General features: G+C 39.2%; 1 protein-coding gene across 6 annotated transcripts in view; it reads left to right on the top strand.

Annotated features, from left to right (window-relative positions):
* MSRB3 (methionine sulfoxide reductase B3) overlaps positions 1-22952 on the top strand; it is a 149319-nt gene that overhangs the window by 40153 nt on the left and 86214 nt on the right. For all 6 annotated transcript variants that reach the window (XM_039502034.1, XM_039502048.1, XM_039502013.1 and 3 more), the window contains 2 exons: positions 13732-13840; positions 15543-15620. In XM_039502034.1, the coding sequence (XP_039357968.1) occupies positions 13732-13840; positions 15543-15620 (187 nt within the window). The remainder of the gene's footprint in view (positions 1-13731; positions 13841-15542; positions 15621-22952) is intronic.

Below are 22952 nucleotides of genomic sequence, written 5' to 3'. Positions count from 1 at the left end.
TTTTTATTGTGTATATCCTAGCGACATCATAATAGCATCCTGTTGTAACCTGACATGGTATGTTGTTGTCATATCTATGTAATGGCTCTAAAGGAGGAAGAGACACTATTTGAGGTAAAAAATCACCTTTGTAAACGTGCCTAAATGGAAATTTACTCAGATATTTTGGTCACTTAGGAAAATAATGTATTGTTTACAGCTATTTAAATCTGTCTTTGTTTAAATATTGTACATTTGTATATGTGCAATGTAAAAGGTTTTGTTCAATATTAGTCATTCTTTAGTATCAGAGGGAATGAAATGTATTCATAAAATTGGTTGCTTTGAGTAACATTCATATCATGCCTTTATACTTGAAAAAAATCAGGAAATTCCTTCCGTAGCATCCTCTTCTCTGCCCCATATTAGAGCAGTAACCAACAGGGTATGCTTTCCACATGAGTTACACAATATAGGCACATCATGTTAAGTCACTGGTGTCCACCCCTCTTTTTTCAGGTGGACCCATGCAAGAAATTGGTGGACGGGCAGTCTCGATTCCTCCAATGCTATGTCCAGGCCTGTGCTCCCATCCTTGCAAACAATGAGCCGCTTCCGCAGTCTGTTGCATTAGAGATCCCAGTGGGAGCAGAGTGGCAATGCGATGATGACTTTTAAGAACCCACCCAATCGCATGGGGTTCCCAGACTTTTTACTGGCGTGATCCCATTTTAATGAAGTATTTTCTGCCGGGACTCCAGAAGAGCAAAATGATGTCCTCCGCACAACATGACCTTGCACGCACCGTACGTGTGAGACCATGCCGCATGGAGGATGCCATATGGTGTGTATAAGGTCACTCTGTGCAGAGGATGCCATTTTGCTCTACAAAATGGCATCCTGCATGCAAGGTCACGGTGCATGATCACCATACATGCTAGATCACACTGTGCGGAGCAAAATAACATCCTCTGTACATTAGGGATTGCTGCAACCCCACAGTTTGGGAACTGCTGCAGTAGCATGTTTGCAGGGCAAGCATGGGGTAGTTTTGGGATCTCAGAACTTTTAGCCCACATTGTTCCACTTCCATACTCCACACCACCCTGGCTGAGGTAGCTTGCCCCTTCCTCTGAGCTTGGGAAATGCTGGGGTAATTTAAAGATGGATTTTCAGCAATTATCATGTTCTTGTTTAACTGTTGTATATAAATAGCCCCATAGGCCTGAGTAATTCCCCAAGGGCAACAAAGAAACTCTCCCTGGTCTAAAGAGTTTGTAATCCAGGTTAGAGAGGATATGATGCAGAGGGAGATGACATCGAGCAAGAAGAAGGGAGGCTTACACAAAATATGGTTTCTTGTTCCTTCAAATTTATCTATTATGTTACTTCCTCCTTTTTTTAAAAAAAATAAAATAAATCTAGATGATATTAGGTTGACCAGGGAAAACAGGAGACTGTTGGAGAGGGTGTGGTGAGCAGTAGGTTTCGAGGAAGCGTTTGATCGAGGGTGCATTACATACAGTATCAGGGTAGTGAGCAGCATGGGATAACGCCCAGATGTGTTGTGGGGGAAGGATATACAGAATTAGCAGAGTGGGAGAGAAGAGAGGAGATGCTAGCTGGGCAAGAGTTGCATAGACACTTAAAGTGGTGGTAATGCATTTGGAGTTGATGTAGGTGGTGGTCTGGATACACTGAAGGGACTTCCAAAGGGGAAGGGTGTCTGCCATGAGTTTGATGGCAGCCTTTTGAACAGACCTGCAGTGGTACAAAGTGTGAGTCAGATAAGCAAGGAAGGGGAATGTTGCCATAGCATAGATGCGGCATTACCAAGGCGTGGATGGAGATTTTGGCACTAAGAATGGAAAGGAAGAGAGATATGGTAGAGAAGTGTTGTCTAACTTGCGGCCCTCTAGGGAGACTGTTAAAGCACCTTAAACAGAAAACTTGCTTTTGATTACCAATTGAAAACGTGCTCTGTCTGCCATGCCTTGGGATGTAAAAAAGGAAGTGTTAGAATCGAGTCCATCATTACGGGAAGGAAGTGTCGGGCATCGCTGCTCTTGCAGCCTCAGGAGCAGCTGTGATGTGACCAAGGAGTGCTCTGAGCAGCTGTTGTTCTTTTCCTGCTGCATTTATTCAATAGCTCCCCTTTGGCTACCTGCTGTGTTGCAGGCAAGAAAGACAGAGTAGCTCTGGCTACTCCATTGCTGAGTATCCTGCTGAGCTTTGGGAGCACCAAGGAGAGCACAGCAGGATAGGAGCTCAGCTGGGTCTTCCTGAGCCTGTGGGAACAGCTAGCGAAGGACGGGCTCCCTCTTCCACATAGCTGTGTAGGGGAGAGGGAAAAGACAAGCTGAGAACCAACAACCACTTATGGATCCTTGTTTTTCTGCCTTAGCCCTGGTGCAGGTTAGAGCATTTTGGGGGCTAACTTCTGCCAGCTGGCAATAGTCCTCTAGGCCCCAAATCTATGCTGGGGATAGCTGGAGTACTGTATGCTCTAGCCATATCCTCTTGTCCTCAGTACATCTCTCTGTGCCGATGGTCGTAGGCGTAGGAGCCAGCTGTGCCTGCTAGGAACTCTTAAACGCTATGGGACTTGCAGGTAGTTTCAGCTCTAAGCAGCACAGAAGAACACAAACAGGGCAGAGAATGTGCCCCAAAATATTGATTGTGGCACCTTGGCCTTTTGAAATACAGTGTTCTGTCCTCAAGCTGAAAAGGTGGCACATCGCTATTGCCGAGGAAGTTACCAGGAGGATTTAGCAAGAGCCTGAATAACTATAGGTTGCACACCACTGTAGTAACTGCTGGCAAATGCTGACTTTTTAATTGTTTCTACTGCAGGTTAGACCTTTATTAAAGCTGTGGGAATATACACATTTTTATGGCTTATTGAAATATTTTTGAACGCACAAGATAGCTGAAAAGACAGAGCAATTTGCTATTTTTAAATTTAGCTTAATTCTTACGTTAATAAAATATTTCCGTATGTTATGTCTTCATTTTTATGTAGTCCCTGGTGAAAGGTGTTAAAATGAGAGCATTGGAATCAGAAGTCTCCTCTCTGGGGAGAAAAAAGATAGTGTAGCATAAGTTTCTCCCCACTCTGCCAACCTGTCTCAATCTTGGCTTGTGTGGTTCACTTGTAAGGATGAAGAGAATAGATCAGTCTCCAGGCTTACTCAGTTCTTAGCCTTTCTGATGAGACAGCCAGCAGAGGTGCCAGTTACAAAGGTGAGGATGGTTTCTTTTACGTGGATGTCACCATTGAGAGCTATGCTGAGAGTATCAACTCATATCACATAGGCCACTGAACAATTATAGCCCAATTCAGACTCAGAACTTAAAGGTAAGAGACTTCATGTCCTATTACCAACCCACCATAGCTACCCCGTCCCAGTTTGTCATTAATTTAGAAGTTTAGTGTCATATTGGCTTTTTTTTCCTTCATGAAGGTATATAATTAGGGCTGTTGATTAATCGCAGTTAGCTCACGCGATTAAACTTAAAAAATATTAATTGCGATTAATCACAGTTTTAATTGCACTGTTAAACAATAAAATATCAGTTGAAATTTTATTAAATATTTTGTTTTTCTACATTTGCAAATATATTGATTTCAATTACAACACAATACAAAGTGTACAGTGCTCACTTTATATTTTTATTACAAATATTTGCACTGTAAAAGTACCAATACCATAATGCAATCTCTTTATTATGAAAGAGCAACTTACAAATGTAGATTTTTTTGTTACATAACTGCACTTAAAAGCAAAACAATGTAAAACTTTAGAGCCTACAAGTCCACTCAGTACTACTTCTTATTCAGCCAATCACTAAGACGCAAGTTTGTTTACATTTGCGGGAGATAATGCTTCCGGCTTCTTATTTATAATGTCACCTGAAAGTGAGAACAGGCGTTCGCATGGCACTTTTCTAGCTGGCATTACAAGGCATTTATGTTCCAGATATGGTAAATATTTGTATGCCCCTTCATGCTTCGGCCACCATTCCAGAAGACGTGCTTCCATGCTGACGGCGCTCATTAAGAAAATAATGCATTAATTAAATTTGTGACTGAACTCCTTGGGGGAGAACTGTATATCTCCTGCTCAGTTTTACCTGCATTCTGCCATATATTTCATGTTACAGCAGTCTTGGATGATGACCCAGCACATGTTGTTCATGTTAAGAACACTCTCACTGCAGATTTGACAAAATGCAAAGAAGGTACCAATGTGAGATTTCTAAAGATAGCTATATCACTTGACCCAAGTTTTAATAATATGAAGTGCCTTCCATAATCTGAGAGGGATGAGGTGTGGAGCATGCTTTGAGAAGTCTTAAAAGAGCAGGATTCCAATGTGAAAACTACGGAACCTGAATCACCAAAAAAGAAAATCAAGCTGCTGGTGGCATTTGACTCCGATGATGAAAGTGAACATGCATCAGTCCAAACTGCTTTGGATCTTTATCGAGCAGAACCCCTCATTAGCATGGACACATGTCTTCTAGAATGGTGGTTGAAGAATGATGGGACATATGAATCTTTAATGCATCTGGTACGTAAATATCTTGTGACACTGGCTACAATAGTGCCATGAGAACACCTGTACTCACTTTCAGGTGACATTGTAAACAAGAAGCGGGCAGCATTATGTCCTGCAAATGTAAACAAACTTGTTTGTCTGTGTGACTAAAGAAGAAAACTGAATGGACTTGCAGCCTCCAGAGTTTTACATTGTTTTATTTTTGAATGCAGTTTTTTTTTGTACATAATTCTACATTTGTAAGTTCAACTTTCATGATAGAGATTGTAAATACTATTTCTTTTGTTTTTTATAGCACAGATATTTGTAATAAAAATAAATATAAAGTGAGCACTGTACACTGTTCTATTGTAATTCAAATCAATATATTTGAAAATGTAGAAAATTTCCAAAAATATTTATATAAATGTTATTCTGTTATTGTTTAACAGTGCGATTAATCACATGATTATTTTTTTAATCCTTTGACAGCCTATATATAATATGGCAACATTTTTTCTAGGACCTTTTGGAGTTTGTCATGCAAGGACAGTGACCTCATATACATATATCCTTGAAAGAGGCTGATCTATAATATCTCCAAATGTTCTAAGTACCAGGATTGCTCAGTTTTACTGAAGGTGCTTCCATTTACAAAGCACTACGCCACCTTAATCATAGTAATCCTAAAAAGAATAGATGGAAACGCCCTATAAGGTAGTTATAGTCACCTGCCAGCCTGTACAAGATAGTTGCTTGAATGCTTTGCCCCGTCTATGTATAAATCTGTGACTGTGATTTTGAAAGGATGTAAAACCAAGCTTAAGTGACTAGTGGTGATATTTCAGCAGTGCACAGGACACAGATGCCTCCAATAAGGAAGTAAAGGGGCCATCCCATGGAGTTGATATACAGAGCTATTTTTCCCATATGAAAAACACTTCCATTTTTTAAAAATGTTTTTTTAAATTTCAAAAACAGCTCTGTATTTCTTCTCCATGGGATGAGTTGTTTCTCACAGGCTCTGTCTCAGCAACATAGCCACCATTATTCCACTGGCAGTTTTATGGAATTAAAGGGGAAAATGCTAGACATGAGATGAACCAGGCACCCACATCTCCCAGTGACTCTAGCACTAAAGGGTGAGATGATGATAAAAAGAAAACAATTGGTTCCAATACCAATGTCTAGCTTAAAAAGAGAGTGTACAAAAAAGGGATTTTTGTTTTGTTTTGTTTATACTATCAGTCATTGAAATCTTTGGAAGTTGGATTTTTGCACGAGAAGCTTATGGTAGAGCTAAAATATTTGGGGAGAGAGATGGCCTATCTATGTGGATCATCAACAAAACACCATGGCCATGGTTTGCTGCTGATCCATTCAGATTTAAAAACAAATTAGACAACTCCAGAGGTACAACTCCATTGTAAGTTTCCCATGCAATAAAATACACTTTAAAAGAACCAGCTTTCCTCTTCGCTGTGTCAACTCTTCCTTCTATCCTTCCTGAGTGTTAAAATAAAAGAGCAGGGTTATATTTATTTAATTGGCACCTGACCAAAAATATCATCTCCAGCACTCAGATTTTCAACACACAGTGCTGCGAAAATGTTCTCTTTCTCCATTGCTACTGCTTGTTTGAAACGGCAAATGGTATGGGATGTAGGTGGGATATAGTCTCCTAAAGCAAGGAAATGAAGGAGCCATTCCTCAAAGAAATACAGAGCTATTCCCCCCCCTACAATATATGAAACAGTAATTTTAAGACCAAGATTTGTATTTTATTTAAAGTTGGCTTTGCAGATATTCAAAATAATAACTCTTTGTCTTGCTAGTTGAAGAGAATCTTCTGACCAACACTTTAAATAACTCAAAGATGGCCTTTGATTGAATTCAGCTATGAGGAAACTTAGAACAGAAACAGTGAACCAAAAGATGGAGTTAGACAAAAGTTGTGGATTAAAGGGGGAAAATCTAGAAAGTTGAATTAGAATTTAACATAAGACTTCTAGTATGTAATTTTAGTAGGGCTGTCGAGATTAAAAAATTAATTGTGCGATTAATCGTGCTGTTAATATAATACCTTTAAATATTTTTGGCTGTTTTTCTACATTTTCAAATATATTGATTTCAATTACAGCACACAATACAAAGTGTACAGTGCTCACTTTATATTTATTTTTATTACAAATATTTGCACTGTAAAAACAAAAGAATTCACCTAATACAAGTACTGTTGTGCAATCTCTATTGTGAAAGTTGAACTTCAGAGCCTACAAGTCCACTCAGTCCTACTTCTTGTTCAGCCGATCGTTCAGACAAACAAGTCTGTTTACATTTTCAGGAGATAACGGTGCCCACTTGTTTACAATGTCACCTGAAAGTAACAGCAGGCATTCACATGGCACTGTTGTAGCTGGTATTGCAAGATATTAATGTGCCAGATGTGCTAAAGATTCCAGAAGACATGTGTCCATGCTGATGATGGGTTCTGCTCAATAACGATCCAAAGAAGTGCGGACTGAAGCGTGTTCATTTTCATTATCTGAGTCAGATGCCACTAACAGAAGATTGATTTTCTATTTTGGTGGTTCAGGTTCTGTAGTTTCTGCATTGGAGTGTTGCTCTTTTAAGACTTCTGAAAGTATGCTCCACACCTCGTTCTCAGATTTTGGAAAGCGCTTCGGGTTCTTAAGTTTTGGTTTGTGTGCTGTAGCTATCTTTAGAAATCTCACATTGGTACCTTCTTTGTGTTTTGTCAAATCTGCAGTGAAAGTGTTCTTAAAGCGAACAACATGTGCTGGATCATCATCCAAGACTGCTGTAACATGAAATATATGGCAGAATGCAGGTAAAACTGAGCAGGAGATATACAGTTTTCTCCCCTAAGGAGTTCGGTCACAAATTTAATTAATGCATTATTTTCTTAATGAGCGCCGTCAGCATGGAAGCACGTCCTCTGGAATGGTGGCCGAAGCATGAAGGGGCATACAAATATTTACCATATCTGGCACATAAATGCCTTGTAATGCCAGCCAGAAATGTGCCATGAGAATTTCTGTTCTCACTTTCAGGTGACATTGTAAATTAGCTGGCAGCATTATCTCCTATAAATGTAAACAAACTTGTTTGTCTTAGCTGAACAAGAAGTAGGACTGAGTGGAATTGTAGGCTATCAAGATTAATATTGTTTTGTTTTTGAGTGCAGTTATGTAATCAAAAAAATCTACATTTGTAAGTTGCACTTTCAGATAAATAGCTTGCACTGCAGCACTTATATGAGGTGAACTGAAAAATACTATTTCTTTTGTTTTGTGTAAAAAAAAAAAAAAAAAAAGTGTACTAATTCTGTGTTAATTGAAATCAATATGTCTGAAAATGTAGGAAAGCATCCAAAAACTTAATAATATATTTCAATTGGTATTCTATTGTTTAGCAGTGCGATTAAAACAGTGATTAATCATGATTAATTTTTTTGAGTTAATTGCGTGACTTAACCTCAATTGATCAACAGCCCTACATTTTAGTGATGATTTGCATGGAGACCGGGAGAACAGGTTTACTGATAAATTGGTTTATGTTGAGTAAGAATCTGATTTCATTTGTTACCCATTGTTACTGTTCCTGACAGTGCATGTTTAGTTATCATCTTAAGAAAATGCTGGTAGGTCAAACTAGAACCAAAAGTTAGGTATTTTAAATGTTTTCAAACTCAACCAACATAAATATTTCCATCAATTGTTTTGTAATTCCAATGAAAAATTTCTGCTATAAAAACAAAATCAAACCAACATTCTCCTACACTGGAGCATTCTGCTAATGCTAAATAAGCATAAAGGGAAACAGACTAAACAAAAATGAAAGTGACCTGCCTATTTTCATTCTTTGAAGATGGAGGGAAATGCAAAGTGTCAACTAATAGCATAAATAGTGGAAATTAAATTAGATATTTCAGTTTTTAATGAAATAGAAAGTTTTGTAGTATGGGTAAGGATATTTGATTTTTAAAAAAATATAACTTAGTCTGGCAGCATTCCTTTCGCATCAGTACTAGGTAACTCGCCATTAGGGAGCAAGGTACACCCCACAGATGGGGGCATGTGATTTGGAGAAGCAAGGAGATGTATGCTTAGACATAGGTCTTGCAGTCTGATCCGCGTGAGTAGACCCTTCTGTCCACACAGAATCCCTTTGAAATCAGTGGGGCTCTGCGTAGTCTCAGGGGGCTGTCTATACTGGTCAAATGGCAGAATTGAGACCTATGGTGCTGTATAAAAAATATGATTAAACCCCACTGACACATGCTTGAAAAGTTGTTGTTAATAGTATAGAAAACTGGAAGCCTGATTTATTATACAGTGATGCTGGGCTGGAACATTTGTCTCACTGTATTTAATTCAGGAAGTCTTAATAGTATGTACTCGTTGCATGCCTATCATGGCCATTAGTGTGAATGAGACTTATGCACATGCACAAAGAGGAGAATATACACAGTGCTTTACATGAAATATGAAATGTGAGTTATTTTCAATGCAGTAAGAGAAAGGAAGCAACAAAACAAAAGATAAAATTGTAACAGTTCAAAAGAGTATTAAAGAAGGAAAGCTATGAGTAGGCAATGTTTCAGTACCTGTATGTCAGACACTAATCTGGTCCCTCAGGCACAGGGGAGCAGATTAATGATAGTGGCCAGGAGTAATGGCCTGATAGCTTTTGTCACTCTATCTGAAGAAACCTTACTGCTCTTTTGTATTTAATTAAATCAAAGGAAATTGTGTATATGTTGGTGTTTGTCTTCATTTATGAACCCCAGATTTGGAAAGCTTCACAAAAATAGGAATTTAGAACCAAGGTGAGGTGCTCAGGTCACCACCAGAAAATGCTTGCAGCTCACTTCTGTTTTATAGTGCTGGGCTCCAAGTTGAGGGAACAAGCTGTAAAACGAGGGGAAGTGATGATGAGGTTGGTAATTATTTCCAATGTGCTTTGCATTTTTTCCCCTCAAGGCCATTTTTGAGATGCAGAAATCAGTAAAACATCCAAAAATTATATTTTATGCATATTTATTAGCCTAAAAATAGACATTCCTGTTTTATTATTAGTTTCATCTGAAAAAGCCTCTACCTTGTTCTGAAGCCTTGAAAGCCACATTTCACTTTGGTTAGCACTGCTGCCGTTTTTGGCAGCATAAAGGATCTTGAAGTACAGCTGTATGTAAAATGCCTTTATAATGAACAGTAATGAGAATGAAGAGGGAAGGATAAACAGTAAATATTCAGCTGGGGCCCGTATCTCTCTGAGTTCCATCCATCTCTCTGTAGCCCCTGCCACAGACTTCACTGGAGCTCCATGTAAGGAGCTCACTGCAGAAGCAGGCACAGGTATAACAAACCAAACAGGATTTTCAGATGCACACTTACTATCTTGAGGATACATTTAAAATTTCTCCTGTTTTTTCTTCAAGGAGGCAAAAATTGGAGTGAAAATTTAAGATTTCCACCCTCCTCATGGTCTCATGAAATGACTGGTCCAAAGTGGATGCCACCCTAATTTTAAAACTGCAGATTATTTTTCTCGTTCACATTGACCTGCAGAGTTTATGAATAAGCAGCACACAAATTTAGACCTGATTTGCCAGGAAGTTAAGAAGCCTTCTAAAGTTTTAGAGACTTTCATGGAAATCCTGTTTCAACCCCATTACTGACCCCTTGTTGAGAGAACTAACACAAGGAAGACAGGCATGGGCTGATGGACAGGTTCATTCTGTGTTCTTTATGAACAGTAAGGTGATTTGATTGGGCTCTTGCTCTGTACTGTTGATATTTTTTCATAATTGGTATGGATACCATATTGGTTGCATTATTAGTTGCTATTTATTGCATAATCACCATAGAAGAAATGATCCATCCATAATTGTTTTCCCATACTCCCTATATTTCATCTTGCATTTCCCACTGATTCCCCTCCCCCCCAGGTAATTTTGTTTAAAGTGCACACAAACAATTGTCTTTAGAAATTATTATATAAGCTTTGCAGTGTGGAGTACAGGCGTTATTTTAGTGCAAAGTGAGCATTTTTCCCTCTCTAGTTTGCTGCCTCTTCCTTGTCATATTTAAACCAATGGTGGTGATAGCCTCGCTCTAAACCACAAGGTAAAGATGTTGCATCTGTGCATGTTTTGCATGGGGATGGCTAATCTGGCATGACATAGTATTACAAAATAAGGCTCCAATTCAGGAAAATACTTAAGCACATGCTTAAAGTTATGCATATGTTTTAAGTGCTCCCTTGTATAGAAATGCTATTCTGAACTGGAGCCTAAATAAAGAACTTAAAACACTAGAACCTCACTAATTCACCCTAACAGGGAGACCCATTGCAAACTAGCAAGTGGTGGGGGTAGCCAATGGATATACACCATGTTACCCCTTGTCTCTGGCATTCAAAAGCAACAGGCTTGGTTAATTTACTGGTCTATCAGTTTGCCATGAACATTTAAACCGTAAGTGTCAAAGCTCTGCTTAAGGATGTTCCTGAGATCTGAGGGTTGGGTCACATGATGACACGAGGTTCATCCAACTGGGTTGCAGCACAGCATTAGAATTTTGCTGGCCAGTGGTCTGAAAACCTTGAAAATCCCTTTCCAGTGTAGGTTTGCAGTGTACACCAGTGCAGAGTAGCAAGATTTCATTGTACATTTAAATACTTGTCTGTCTTGTAAAACATTCAGGTAACTATAAAAACAATAGGGAAAAATCTCTTATAACATGCTTCCTACTTCTGATTGCAAGGTCATGGATTAAAGGATATACAGTGAAAAGGAAATTTCCTTCTGTATAGTAGTGACTATACCCAGTAAAGAATGCTATGATTCTAAAATGATAAAATCAGGGTACCCACTTAAGGAATTATTGTAAGAGTTTAAAATGAGATTTTCTTTTAAAACACTCAACTTTTCCATGATTTTTCAAAGTTGAGATATGCTTAGTTATTTCTTTTTAATGTTAAGGAATGAGATGAAGTTTTGGAAGTAGAAATAATTTTGAGCAAGTTTAAAAAAAAATAAAGGGGTGTTTGTCTATAAAACTCATCGGCCCAATTTGGGCTGCTTTTTAATATTAAAATATAAGATTTAGGATTCATAATCAGGCAATTTCTTATTGAGCTGCATAATGCAACATTGAGTTATTTATGTAATGCATATACTTCTTTTTGCTGTTAGTTATCCTTTGAAAGACTTATTAGTGCAAGAAGACAGCACACCCTGAGAATAAAAATCTCCAAAGTTTGACATCTTTAAATAAGCAACCAAATGTTATAAAGAACAAACCTCACTTACAGTTAGGAAACAATATTTACATTTAAGGTTGAAAAGCCAGGATGTAGGAAAATTTTGCTAATTTGGAAGGTGACCTTTAAGTGCACCAAAACCAAATAATTTGTAAGCCATGGCACAGGGCACATTCCTGCAAAAGTTGTCTGAATACTTCTTTAGTGGTTCTTGAAAGACAAACAAAGAAACCTGGAATGAAATCTTTATCCCCCTCCCAAATAAGATTGAAACTAACAAAGGAGTAAAGCAGCGCTCTTTCAAAGCTTGACATTAACAGGAGGGCTCTGCAGCACAGTTAATGAGATGTTTCAGAAAACAATCTGTTTTTAAGAATGTTTAGATCAAAAGTAATTTCCAATCTATGAAATGAAGTTGCTTTTCAATACCTTTCATTCAGTAGCCAAGCTTTTTATGTTTGCATTATTTATTTCAATCAGATGTTCTCAATTTTACTTTTTCTCTTTGGACCTTTGTGACAAGGTTAGTCAGTAGTGACCAACGTTTTTTGCTTTGGAAGAATAAAACTAAGGGAGAGAGAAAGAAGGGGTGGAGGTGGGGGAGAGGGAGAAATATCTTTGCCTAAATGATTTGCAAGCATCTGTGCTTTAAGCTACTTTTTATGAACACTCTTAGTAATGACTCAAGGTAAAAAAGCAGAAAAGCATCCAATGTTAGGAAATTGCAATCCAATACCACGTAATTTAAACCTGCCATTGCCTCTCTTGTACTAAATGACATACAGATGGGTAGCTCTGTTCCCTCTACTTTGGGAACACAATTGGACTTTTTATGAGTGTATATATTGCTGACAAAAATATTTTTGTCAGGACTGTTTATTTCTAATTGTGCATATTATAATTACTTGAATAATTAGAGTTATTTTACATGAAGTATTACATATGGTTAGTAAAGCTATTTCCACATTCAGCACACTTGTACTAGGGTAATTTTTTTGGTTTTCATTCACCAGAGCAACCAGTATTGGGTCCTGAAAAGTATAAATCTCAGATTGGCTTCCTCAGAAAATTTTTTTTTTAAATTCTTTTCTAGAGTAATTACAGATTTTGCATTATAAGAATGATGTTTTTACAATAATGCCTTGAGACCATTTAGATTTTCTTTTTGTGTGTAGAACCTAGGCATAGTCTAGGTTGGAATTTTCAAGGAAGTATGAGCCAGCTTTAATTTTAATTAATTAATAAATTAATTAATACATCCCAGTTCTAATGTTTAAGACAACTTTATTTTTGAGGACTGCACAATTTTTAGAATAGTGAAATGACTTTTCTCTTAGGGCTGATATTTTGATCTGCGTTATAAGACCTAGTCCCTAAGAATAATTCAGTTGTGACAAAAATAAATAAAGTTAAAGTAAAAGTAAGGATGGTGGAGTAATCAACCATACTAGAAGTATAATGATTTATAATATTTAAAACTTCTTTAAAAGGTTGTGAATCATTGGATGCTGAATCGTGGCTAAACATCATATGCCCATTACCTTATGTCTACAATATAGATGTCTTGAAAAGAGCATTGAGTTTGAATTATTTTTTGCTGACTTTTTTTTTTTAAGTGGTAGGAAAATGTTACCTTCTCATGAATGACTGTGTAAAGGTTTAGGATGGCACACAGAAGGCTTTGGCTGTAGCACATTGTCACTGCTCCAGTGGAATCACCTGGCTTTTGAGCAACATTCTTTTAAAACTTGGATTTGAAGAAATAATCAGCTGCAGTTCAGCTGAGCCATTCTATTGCATTAGGGACTGGTCTGGTCATTGACAAGTGAATGCAGAAGCTATGCTGTGGCCGTCAGCCAAAGCAATTATTCAAGATTTAAGCTAAAAAGACTCCTTCTCTCATATCCTCTCCCTTTTTCAGGGTCATGTAGGGATAAAAAGAACTGCAAGGTGGTCTTTTCCCAGCAGGACCTGAGGAAGCGGCTGACGCCTTTGCAGTACCATGTCACTCAGGAGAAAGGGACTGAAAGGTAAGGCAGGCTGAAGGAAGCACATTCATGAAGAAATAGGCATCTTTCCTTCTCTCCTCCCCTTTGCTGCTGTTTCCCCTCCAACCGCTTTCAAGAATTCTCCACTTGTTTACTAACCCCTACAAATTAACACCACTGAAAAGACAGGCATCTGCCGTGTGGTGGTCAAGGCGAGAGAGAGAGAGAGAGAGTGTGTGTATTAAATGAACACTAAGTGTCTTATAAAGTCACAGAGCTTATGTTTAGGGTCTGTTTTTAGTTTACTACAAAATGTGTGGAAGTAATAGCGGTTTAGGTACATTTTTTGGAAGACATCACAGTGAGCAGAACCATGAGGAAAATGGCTCTGTGCCAGGAGGCTGAAATTTTGAAGGTGGCCATTGTAAGTATAGACATTTTGGCTGCAAAAAGAAGGTAGCATAATTTAGTTCCTTTCCACCCCACTCCAATTTCTTTTTGAAGCACATGTGGAGAAGGTATTTATTGGCTCATTTGTGGTAGGAATGTCAAAAATTTTCAATAACTGCCCTCACATGGCTTTAGTCCCTGGAAGCTAGCCCTAAATCCTGGATGGGAAAAAAAAAAGTGCTCACTTCCAAACTGTTTGTAGTGAATAGTCTCTCTCAGCTGATTCCAGCATGAAGGCAACTTGCCAAAGTCTAACCATTTTGTTGTCTAATTTATACCATGGAGCTTGGCATAAGGCCCTAGCTTACCTCTGATCCAAGTGTATTAATGATGTAACTGCTTGTTTTCATTCATGACCTGAAAGGGCTCTTTACCACACATGGGGTCCTAGTTAATAGGCAACACTCTTCCTACCAGAGTATACTGTTTGCTGAATGTAATGAATGGTAATCACTGGCACAACCCCCCCCCCCAAACAAATGAGCTGGCAGTGGGTCCTGAGCCTCCACTCATGAGACCTTCTTCCACCCCAATCACTTACTGTTGTGTATATGATTAGCAAAATGATTTAATGCACACAAACAATTGGAGAGTAGGTCATTCTTAAAAATCCTGTTTATAAAAAAAAAATTGGACCTCATAAAAAGGGTGAAAGGATAATAAAAACAAGCTGCCGAGCACATAGGCTTTTTGTTGGACTAGCACAGCTGATTTGTATTAGATGAATGACCTCCTAGCTCTTAAGTTTGTTAACTTAGAAAAATATTCCCTTAAAACTGTAATATTCCTTTTCGACTAAAAATATAAGGCTCATGCAGCTTGAAATGATGGACCAGTTGTTTCATTTTCTGCTAAGTTACTAATGATACTCTAGTCTAACACACGGGCAGCCCATCCTGTGCTAACAAACCAACAGTGTCATTTACCCACTACACTAGTGCTTTATTTGTTGTTGAACATTTGAGATCATTGTTAAAAAATTGTTTGAAGACTAAAGCTAGAGAAATGCTCAAGATTAATTGAATTTTAAACAAAGATTGTTTAAAAATTACTAATTTTAGGACGTTGCCAAACATTTTTAAACAGCAATTGGTTTTTGTGCTCTTATCTTTGACGTGTGTGAGGTTTTACTTCTTCCTGAATGGTATGTAACTGTTAAGGCAAATTGATGAAGATGTTTATTTTTTTCATTTGATAAAGAATAACAACAGCTAACTCTTGAGTTCAGCTTTTTGCACTCTAAAAAACACTATTCCCTTACTGATTTTTAAAATAGCGTTTTTGTTTTTCCCAGCGCCTTTGAGGGAGAATACACACATCATAAAGCTCACGGGATATACAAATGTGTTGTCTGTGGAACTCCTTTATTCAAGTGAGTATATTAAATATAATTATCAAGACTTCTTTCTGTATTAGATATTATGTTATGATCCACTGTAATCTCTCATGTTCCAGGCTTTACAGTAGCTTTGTAAGAAAATTTAAGAATTAACTTTCATTCAAACCAAAAGATAGCATTAAAAAAAATTAAATAGCATAATACAGTAAACTGGAGCCTGATAGTATAAGTAACTTGACTGGGAAATGAGTTTTATAATACAGAATCATGGACTTAGCTGGTGAGGTAACTTTAGAGTTATTTGAGTTCTTTATTTCAGCATTGGAGATTCAGAGGTGGGTGTAAACCAGTGATCCCCATTCTGCAGGCTCATGTAGGCCCCATGGAGGTAGTCTATCCATACTCCAGTCGGGTGGTTAGACCATTAAGAACATAAGAACATCCATGCTGGGTAAGAACAATGGTCCATCTTTTGATAGTGGCCAGTGCCAGAAGCTTCAGAGGGAGTGAACAGAACAGGGCAATTATCGAGTGGTCCAGTCCCAAGTTCTAGCAGTTTAGGGGCACCCAGAGTGTGGTATTGCATTCCTGACAATCTTGGCTAATAGCCATTGATGGAGCTATCCTCCATGAACTTATCTAATTCCTTTTTTTAACCCAGTTCTACTTTTGGCCTTCACAACATAACCTGGCAATGAGTTCCACAGGTTTTACTGTGTTGTGTGAAGAAGTACTTCCTTAGGGTATGGCTACACTTGCGAGTTGCAGCGCTGGTGGAGGCTTTCCAGCGCTGCAATTAGTAAGTGGCCACACCTGCAGGGCACTTCCAGTGCTGCAACTCCCTGGCTGCAGCGCTGGCCGTACACCTCACTCAGCATGGGGAATAAGGATTGCAGCGCTGGTGCTGCAGCGCTGGTCATCAAGTGTGGCCACACACCAGCGCTGTTATTGGCCTCCAGGGTATAAGGGTGTATCCCAGAATGCTTTTAACTAAATTACTCCCTTTGTTTTGTTATGCAGCCTCTCTTTGTTTTGTTGTGAACCTCCGGAGCTCCGTTGCTACCGGAGCTGCTCTACCGGAGCTGCTTATCAGCTCCTGTTTGCTGTGATCAATCTGTGAACAATCAAATGAGATCCTCCTCCCTGTGTGATTCACAGGGGTTGAGTGTTTGCATTTTGCTTGACCAGCAGCGAGAAAAGGAGTCATTCACAGGGGTTGAGTGTTTGCTTTACTTGAGAGAAACGGGGGGGAGGGGGCAGAGGGGGAAAAGAGAGTATGTTGGATGCAGGCTGTTTGCAGTTAACAGTAAGGGGGTGGGAAAATTTTCTGATTTTGCACAGTCAGTTCCAAAAATCCACTCTCTCTCTCTCCCCCCGCTCCCTGTCACACTGCCCCACACCCCCCTCTTTTGAAAAGCACGTTGTTGCCACTTGAATGCTGGGATAGCTGCCCATAATGCATCACTCCCAACAGCGCTGCAAATGCTGCAAATGTGGCCACACTGCAGCGCTGGTAGCTGTGAGTGTGGCCACACACCAGCTCTGGCCCTGCACAGCTGGACGACCAGCGCTGCAACTACCAGCGCTGCAGATTTGTAAGTGTAGCCATACCCTTATATTGTTTTTAATCTGCTGCCTATGCATTTCATTGGGTGATCCCTGGTTCTTGTGTTATGTGACGGGGTAAATAACAGTTCCTTATTCACTTTCTCTGCACCATTCATGATTTTTATAGACCTCTGTCATGTCCCCCTTAGTTGTCTCTTTTCTAAATTGAATAGTCCCAATCTTTTTAATCTCTCCTCCTACAGAAGCTGTTCCATATCTGTTAATCATTTTTGTTGCCTTTCTCTGTACATTTTTCAATTCTAATATATCATTTTTGAGATGGAGTGACCAGAATTGTATGCAGTATTCAACATGCCATTATATTTTCTGTCGTCTTCTCAATTTCTTTCATAATGTTTCCTAACATTCTGTTAGCCTTTTTGACAGCTGCTGCACATATGAGCAGATGTTTTTAGAAAACTAACCACGATGACTCTAAGATCGCTTTCTTGAGTGGTAATGGCTAATTTACACCCCATAGTTTTGTATGTATAGCTGGGATTATGTTCTCCACTGTGAATTACTTTGCATTTATGAACATTTAATTTCATCTGCCATTTTGTTGCGCAGTTCCCCAGTTTTGTGAAATCCTTTTAACTCTTTGCAGTCTGCTTTGGACTTAACTATCTTGAGTAATTTTGTATCTTCCGCAAAGATGCTACCTAACTGTTTACTCCTTTTTCCAGACCATTTATGAATATTTTGAACAGTACTGGTCCCAGTGCAGATCCTTGGGGGACCCTGATCTTTACGTCTTTTCATTGTGGAAACTGACTATTTATTCCTACCCTTTGTTTTCTGTCTTTTAACTGGTTACTGATACATAACAGGACTTTTCTTCTGATTTCCTGACTGCCTACTTTGCTTAAGAGCCTTTAGTGAGGGACCGTGTCAAAGGTTTTCTGAAAATCCAAGTACACCCTATATACTGCATGGCCCTTGTCCATATGCTTGTTGACCCCACTCAAAAAAGTCTAATAGATTGGTGAGGTGTGATTTTCCTTTACAAAAGCCATGTTGTCTTTTCCCCAACATACTGTGTTCTTCTATGTGTCTGATAATCCTGTTCTTTACTATAGTTTCAACCAGTTTGCCTGGTACTGAAGTTAGGTTTACTGGTGTGTAATTGCCAGTGTTTAGAGCCTTTTAAAAAAATTAGCATTATATTGGCTATCTTCCAGTCATCTGGTGCAGAGATTGATTTAAGTGATATACTACAGTTAATAGTTCTGTAATTTCATATTTGAGTTCCTTCAGGACTCTTGGGTGAACACCAACCATCTGTTCCTTGTGACTTATTACTATTTACTTTGTTCCAAAACCACCTCTACTGACACTTCAATCTGGAACAGTTCCTCAGATTTGCCATCTAAAAAGAATGGCTCTGGTGTGGGAATCTCCCTCACATCCTCTGCAGTGAAGACTGATGAAAAGAATCCATTTAGCTTCTCTGCAATGGCTTTATGTCTTCATTGAGTGCTCCTTTAGCACCTTAATCATCCAGTGGCCCCACTGATTGTTTGTCAGGCTTCTGTCTTCTGATGTACTTACAAAAATTTCTTACATTAGCTTTTGTGTCTTTTGCTAGTTTCTTTTCAGATTCTTTTTTGGCCTGTCTAATTATAGTTTTACACTTGACTTGCCAGAGTTTGTGCTTCTTTCTGTTTTCCTCAGTAGATCTGACTTCAAAAATTTAAAAGATGTCTTTTTGTTTCTAACAGCCTCTTTTTTACTGCGTTGTTTAGCCATGGTGGCAATTTTTTCATCCTCTTACTTTTTTTTAATTGGATGTATATGCTTAGTTTGAGCCCATATTACTGTGTTTTTTTTTTTAAATGTCCATGCTGCTTGCAGGCATTTCACTGGTGACTACTCATTTTAATTTCCGTTTAACTAGCTTCCTCATTTTTTGTGTAGTTCCCCTTTTTGAAGTTAAATGCTACTGTGGAGGGATTTTTTGGTATTTACCTCCCTACAAGGAGGTTAAATTTAATTACATTGTGGTCGCTTTTACCAAGCGGTTCAGCTATATTCACCTCTTGGACCAGATCCTGTGTGCCACTTAGCACTAAAACAAGAATTGCCGCTTCCCTGGTGGGTTCTAGGACTAGCTGCTCCGAGAATCAGTCATTAATGGTGTCTAGAAATGTTGTCTCCGCATCCTGTCCTGAGGTAACATGTATCCTGTTGATATGAGGATAGCTGAAATCCCCCATTATTATTGGGCTTTCTGTTTTTGTAGCCTCTCTAATCTCCCTGAATATTTCACACTCCCTATCACTATCCTGATCAGGTGATTGGTGGTACATTCCTATTTCTATACTTTTATTATTCAAGCATGGAATTTCTATTGGTACATTTCAGGGTTTTTGTTTTTTTTTTTAAATTCAAGATTTTTGCTATATTTGACTCTCTGCTTTCTTTCTCATATAGTGCCACTCCCTCACCATCATGACCCACTCAGTCATTCCTGTACATTTTGTACCGTGATATTACTGTGTCTCATTATCATCGTTCTACCTAGTTTCTGCGATGACTGTTATATCAACATCCTCATTTAATACCAGACACTCAAGTTCACCCATCCTAGTACTTAGACTTCTAGCATTTGTATACACGCACTTATAAAATTAGTTAATATTTAGTTGTCTGCCTTCATGTGATGTAATTGAATGGGACTTTTTTTCATTTGATTGTTTCTCTTAAGTTCCTACCTGTACTTTATCAATTTCTATCCTCTCCTCTTTACTAGGATATGGAGTGTCCCCTTTAATAAAACTACCCCAGAGGACTCTGTCTGCCCAAATCGTGTGCTCCTCTGAACTTATTGGCTTAAAAACTCCTGTGTCCTTTTTAATTTTACATGCCAGCAGTTTGGTTCTGTTTTGATTTTAGGTGGAGCCCATCCTTCCTATATAGGCTCCTCCTTTTCCAAAAGGTTACCCAAGTAGTTCACAGAGAGACAAAATAGTTGGTTTTCTTATTCAAGGGAAAATTATATATGCTCACTGAATTTTCATATCTATTATTCCACATGAAGAGCTGAATTAGACATTTCAGCCAAGATTTTTCAAAAGCAGGCTGGTAACTTAAAACTAAGCCTCTTTTAAATGTAGTAGGGGAAAATATCCTACAAAACGGAGCACTAGAAGCATAACTGATTAAATGGTGTCAATTACTCTTTTTCTTTAAATATTTTTCACTTTTGTTTAGGCACTTTCCTTTTTTATTATAATTTCTTCACTCTGACTTCTTCTCCTGCCCTGTTTTGTCTCAAGTCTAACCTGGTCTTTCCCTTAAACAGCAACATCTGCTTTTACATTCTCACTCTGTAGAGCATATGGAAGACAGCAGGTCAGGACAGGGCTCTTATCTCTGACTAGGTTGGAGAAAGGAGATCAATAGAATGATATATGCATGAGACATCCCTAAAACCTATTTAAAAGTGTTGGGGGCTGGGTCAAGAAGGAAGTAAGAGCAGAAAATAGGAAGAATGGCATTTGAAAGTGTCCTAAGATCAGTAGTAAGCAAAATTGTTTGGAAGGGTGTATGTGCACTCTTTCAAACCCCATGTTCAGACTGTCACTTATGGGGGAAGTTTTCAGGATACAGGATAGAACAAATTCCACTTTAAGACTTACTTGTGACTTTCTCAGATGAGAAGTGTTGACTAAGTCTGCTCTTATGGCGCTGCCTTGGTATTTTTAGTTGAAGTAAAGATAATAAGTTGAATTCAGTTTCTGTAGACATGTGTAAATTTCCGTCTTCTCCGCATATAGTAATACACTGTATTTCTGGGAATTAAGTCATTGTGTCCATTGTATGTTTACATGCTGTATTGCCAGGGGAAGTGTTGAAGATATTCATGCAATCCATGTTCTACTTCAATATTTTGCATTTCATGTTAGGGCAACCATGTATCCCTGAAAATGGGAATGACCCTGTTTTCAAAGCCTCTTCTAGAATCTCTGTTGGCTTTATGAAAAGGGGTGATTTTATCTCACTTCTTGTAAACCCCATCCAATTATGGAAGCCTGCTAAATGTGCCTCAGGGACTGCAATCCTCTGGGCTGGTCTTATAAATTACGGTATTATGTTTTACATGATGACACTGTGCCCTTCCATTCACCATTATAAGACTTCTGTCCAGGTCCTCAAGCAGTCCCTCCACATACACAGAGTCAAATCCACTGGGTGGCACTGAAGAAGAGGAAGAGGCAATGCTTGGCCAAGGAAGGGGAGAAGGAGTGGGCACCCCCTGCCTACAGCTGCAAAAACCCTGGTGTGCCTGTCTCTTTGAGCTCCACCAAAATGATCCTTGGTGTGCCAGTCATGATTAGTATTCAAGCTTTTCAGGCCAGATCCTCAGCTAGTGCAGATCACTGTAATGCCATTGACTTCAATGTTGCTATGTTCATTTACACCAGCTGGGTATCTGGATGTCTGGCATACCATACAGTGACTGTGCAGGGTCTATTGTAAAATAGTTATTTATAACATTTGAAGTGATGTTAAAAGTAAACACATAAAAATGGGATTATTCTTGCTTATTATCAATATCAATTTGCACTTGAAAAGTGCTCAGATAAGTGATGGGCAGGTATAAAAACCTATGTCGACATCAATGTCATCATGCTGAGGAATACAAAAGCAAATATTTTACAGCATAACTCAGCAACTTATCTGTTGTAATCATCAGTTTCAGAGGCAAAATAGCAAGGAATAGTGAGTTCCTCGACTAGAAGATATACTATATGTTGAATGAATTAAAATTGATGACTAGGAAAAGATAGAGAGAGGTGCATCCGACGAAGTGGGTATTCACCCACGAAAGCTCATGCTCCAAAACGTCTGTTAGTCTATAACAGGCCTGCACAACTCGTAAAGCGGCGAGGGCCACATTCCTCCAAAGAAAACAGCTGAGGGCCAAAACCTCCCAGCCCAAGGAAACACCCCGCCCCAGGGCCGCCCAGCCCTGCGGAAACAAACCCTCCTTCCCCAGCGCCACCCCACCAAAACAGCTGTGGGCCAAAAAGGAAGATTGGGGGTGGGGAGGTGATAGTTTATTTTAAATCAACCAGGGGCTCCCAGCTAAAGAGGTGGCTGGGAGCCCTCAGGGTCAAATTAAAGGGCCCGGGGCTCCGGCGGCTGGGGGAACCCGGCAGGGCCGGCTCTAGGTTTTTTGCTGCCCCAAGCAAAAAAAATTTGGCTGTCCCCCTTCCCAGCCCTGGGCTCCCCGCTGTACCCTCCTGCTGCCCCAGTCCTGGGCTCTCCCCCCACCCACACACACCCCCTGCCGCCCCAGTGCTGGGCTTCCCCCTTTCCTCCCCACCAGTGCCCTCCCTCCACCCTGCTGCTGCCCCAGCCCTGGGTCACTGGTAACTCGCTCCCAGGGCAGGTCATTCAGCCGGAATTTTGGATGTGCACAAAACACAGACAGGATTGGTTCCCATATGGTTACAGAGCTGCAGTAAAGTGGAACAATTTTCAGCTTGTGTGATTGGAGGATATCTGGATGCATATTATAAGACTGCCCTCCATAAATGAGGAAAAGTTGAGGTGCCTTTATTATTCTTTTGTTCCACTCTTTCTTTCTATGGGGAATTTGCCAATGCAATATCACTGTCTTCCTTTCAAACAAACAAAAAGGCAATGGCTGTTGAAAATAGCAATTCCAGTCCTAATAAGCATTTCTTGCTCAATTTTATCCTACTTTTTCTACAGCAAGTTACAGTGGATCAGTATATTTGATTTGGG

The sequence above is a fragment of the Mauremys reevesii genome, linkage group 1 (genome assembly GCF_016161935.1).
Source record: "Mauremys reevesii isolate NIE-2019 linkage group 1, ASM1616193v1, whole genome shotgun sequence".
In the NCBI taxonomy this organism is placed as follows: Eukaryota; Metazoa; Chordata; order Testudines; family Geoemydidae; genus Mauremys; species Mauremys reevesii.
The sequence above is the reverse complement of the archived record's forward strand: the minus strand, read 5'-3'. Positions and strand labels throughout refer to the sequence as shown.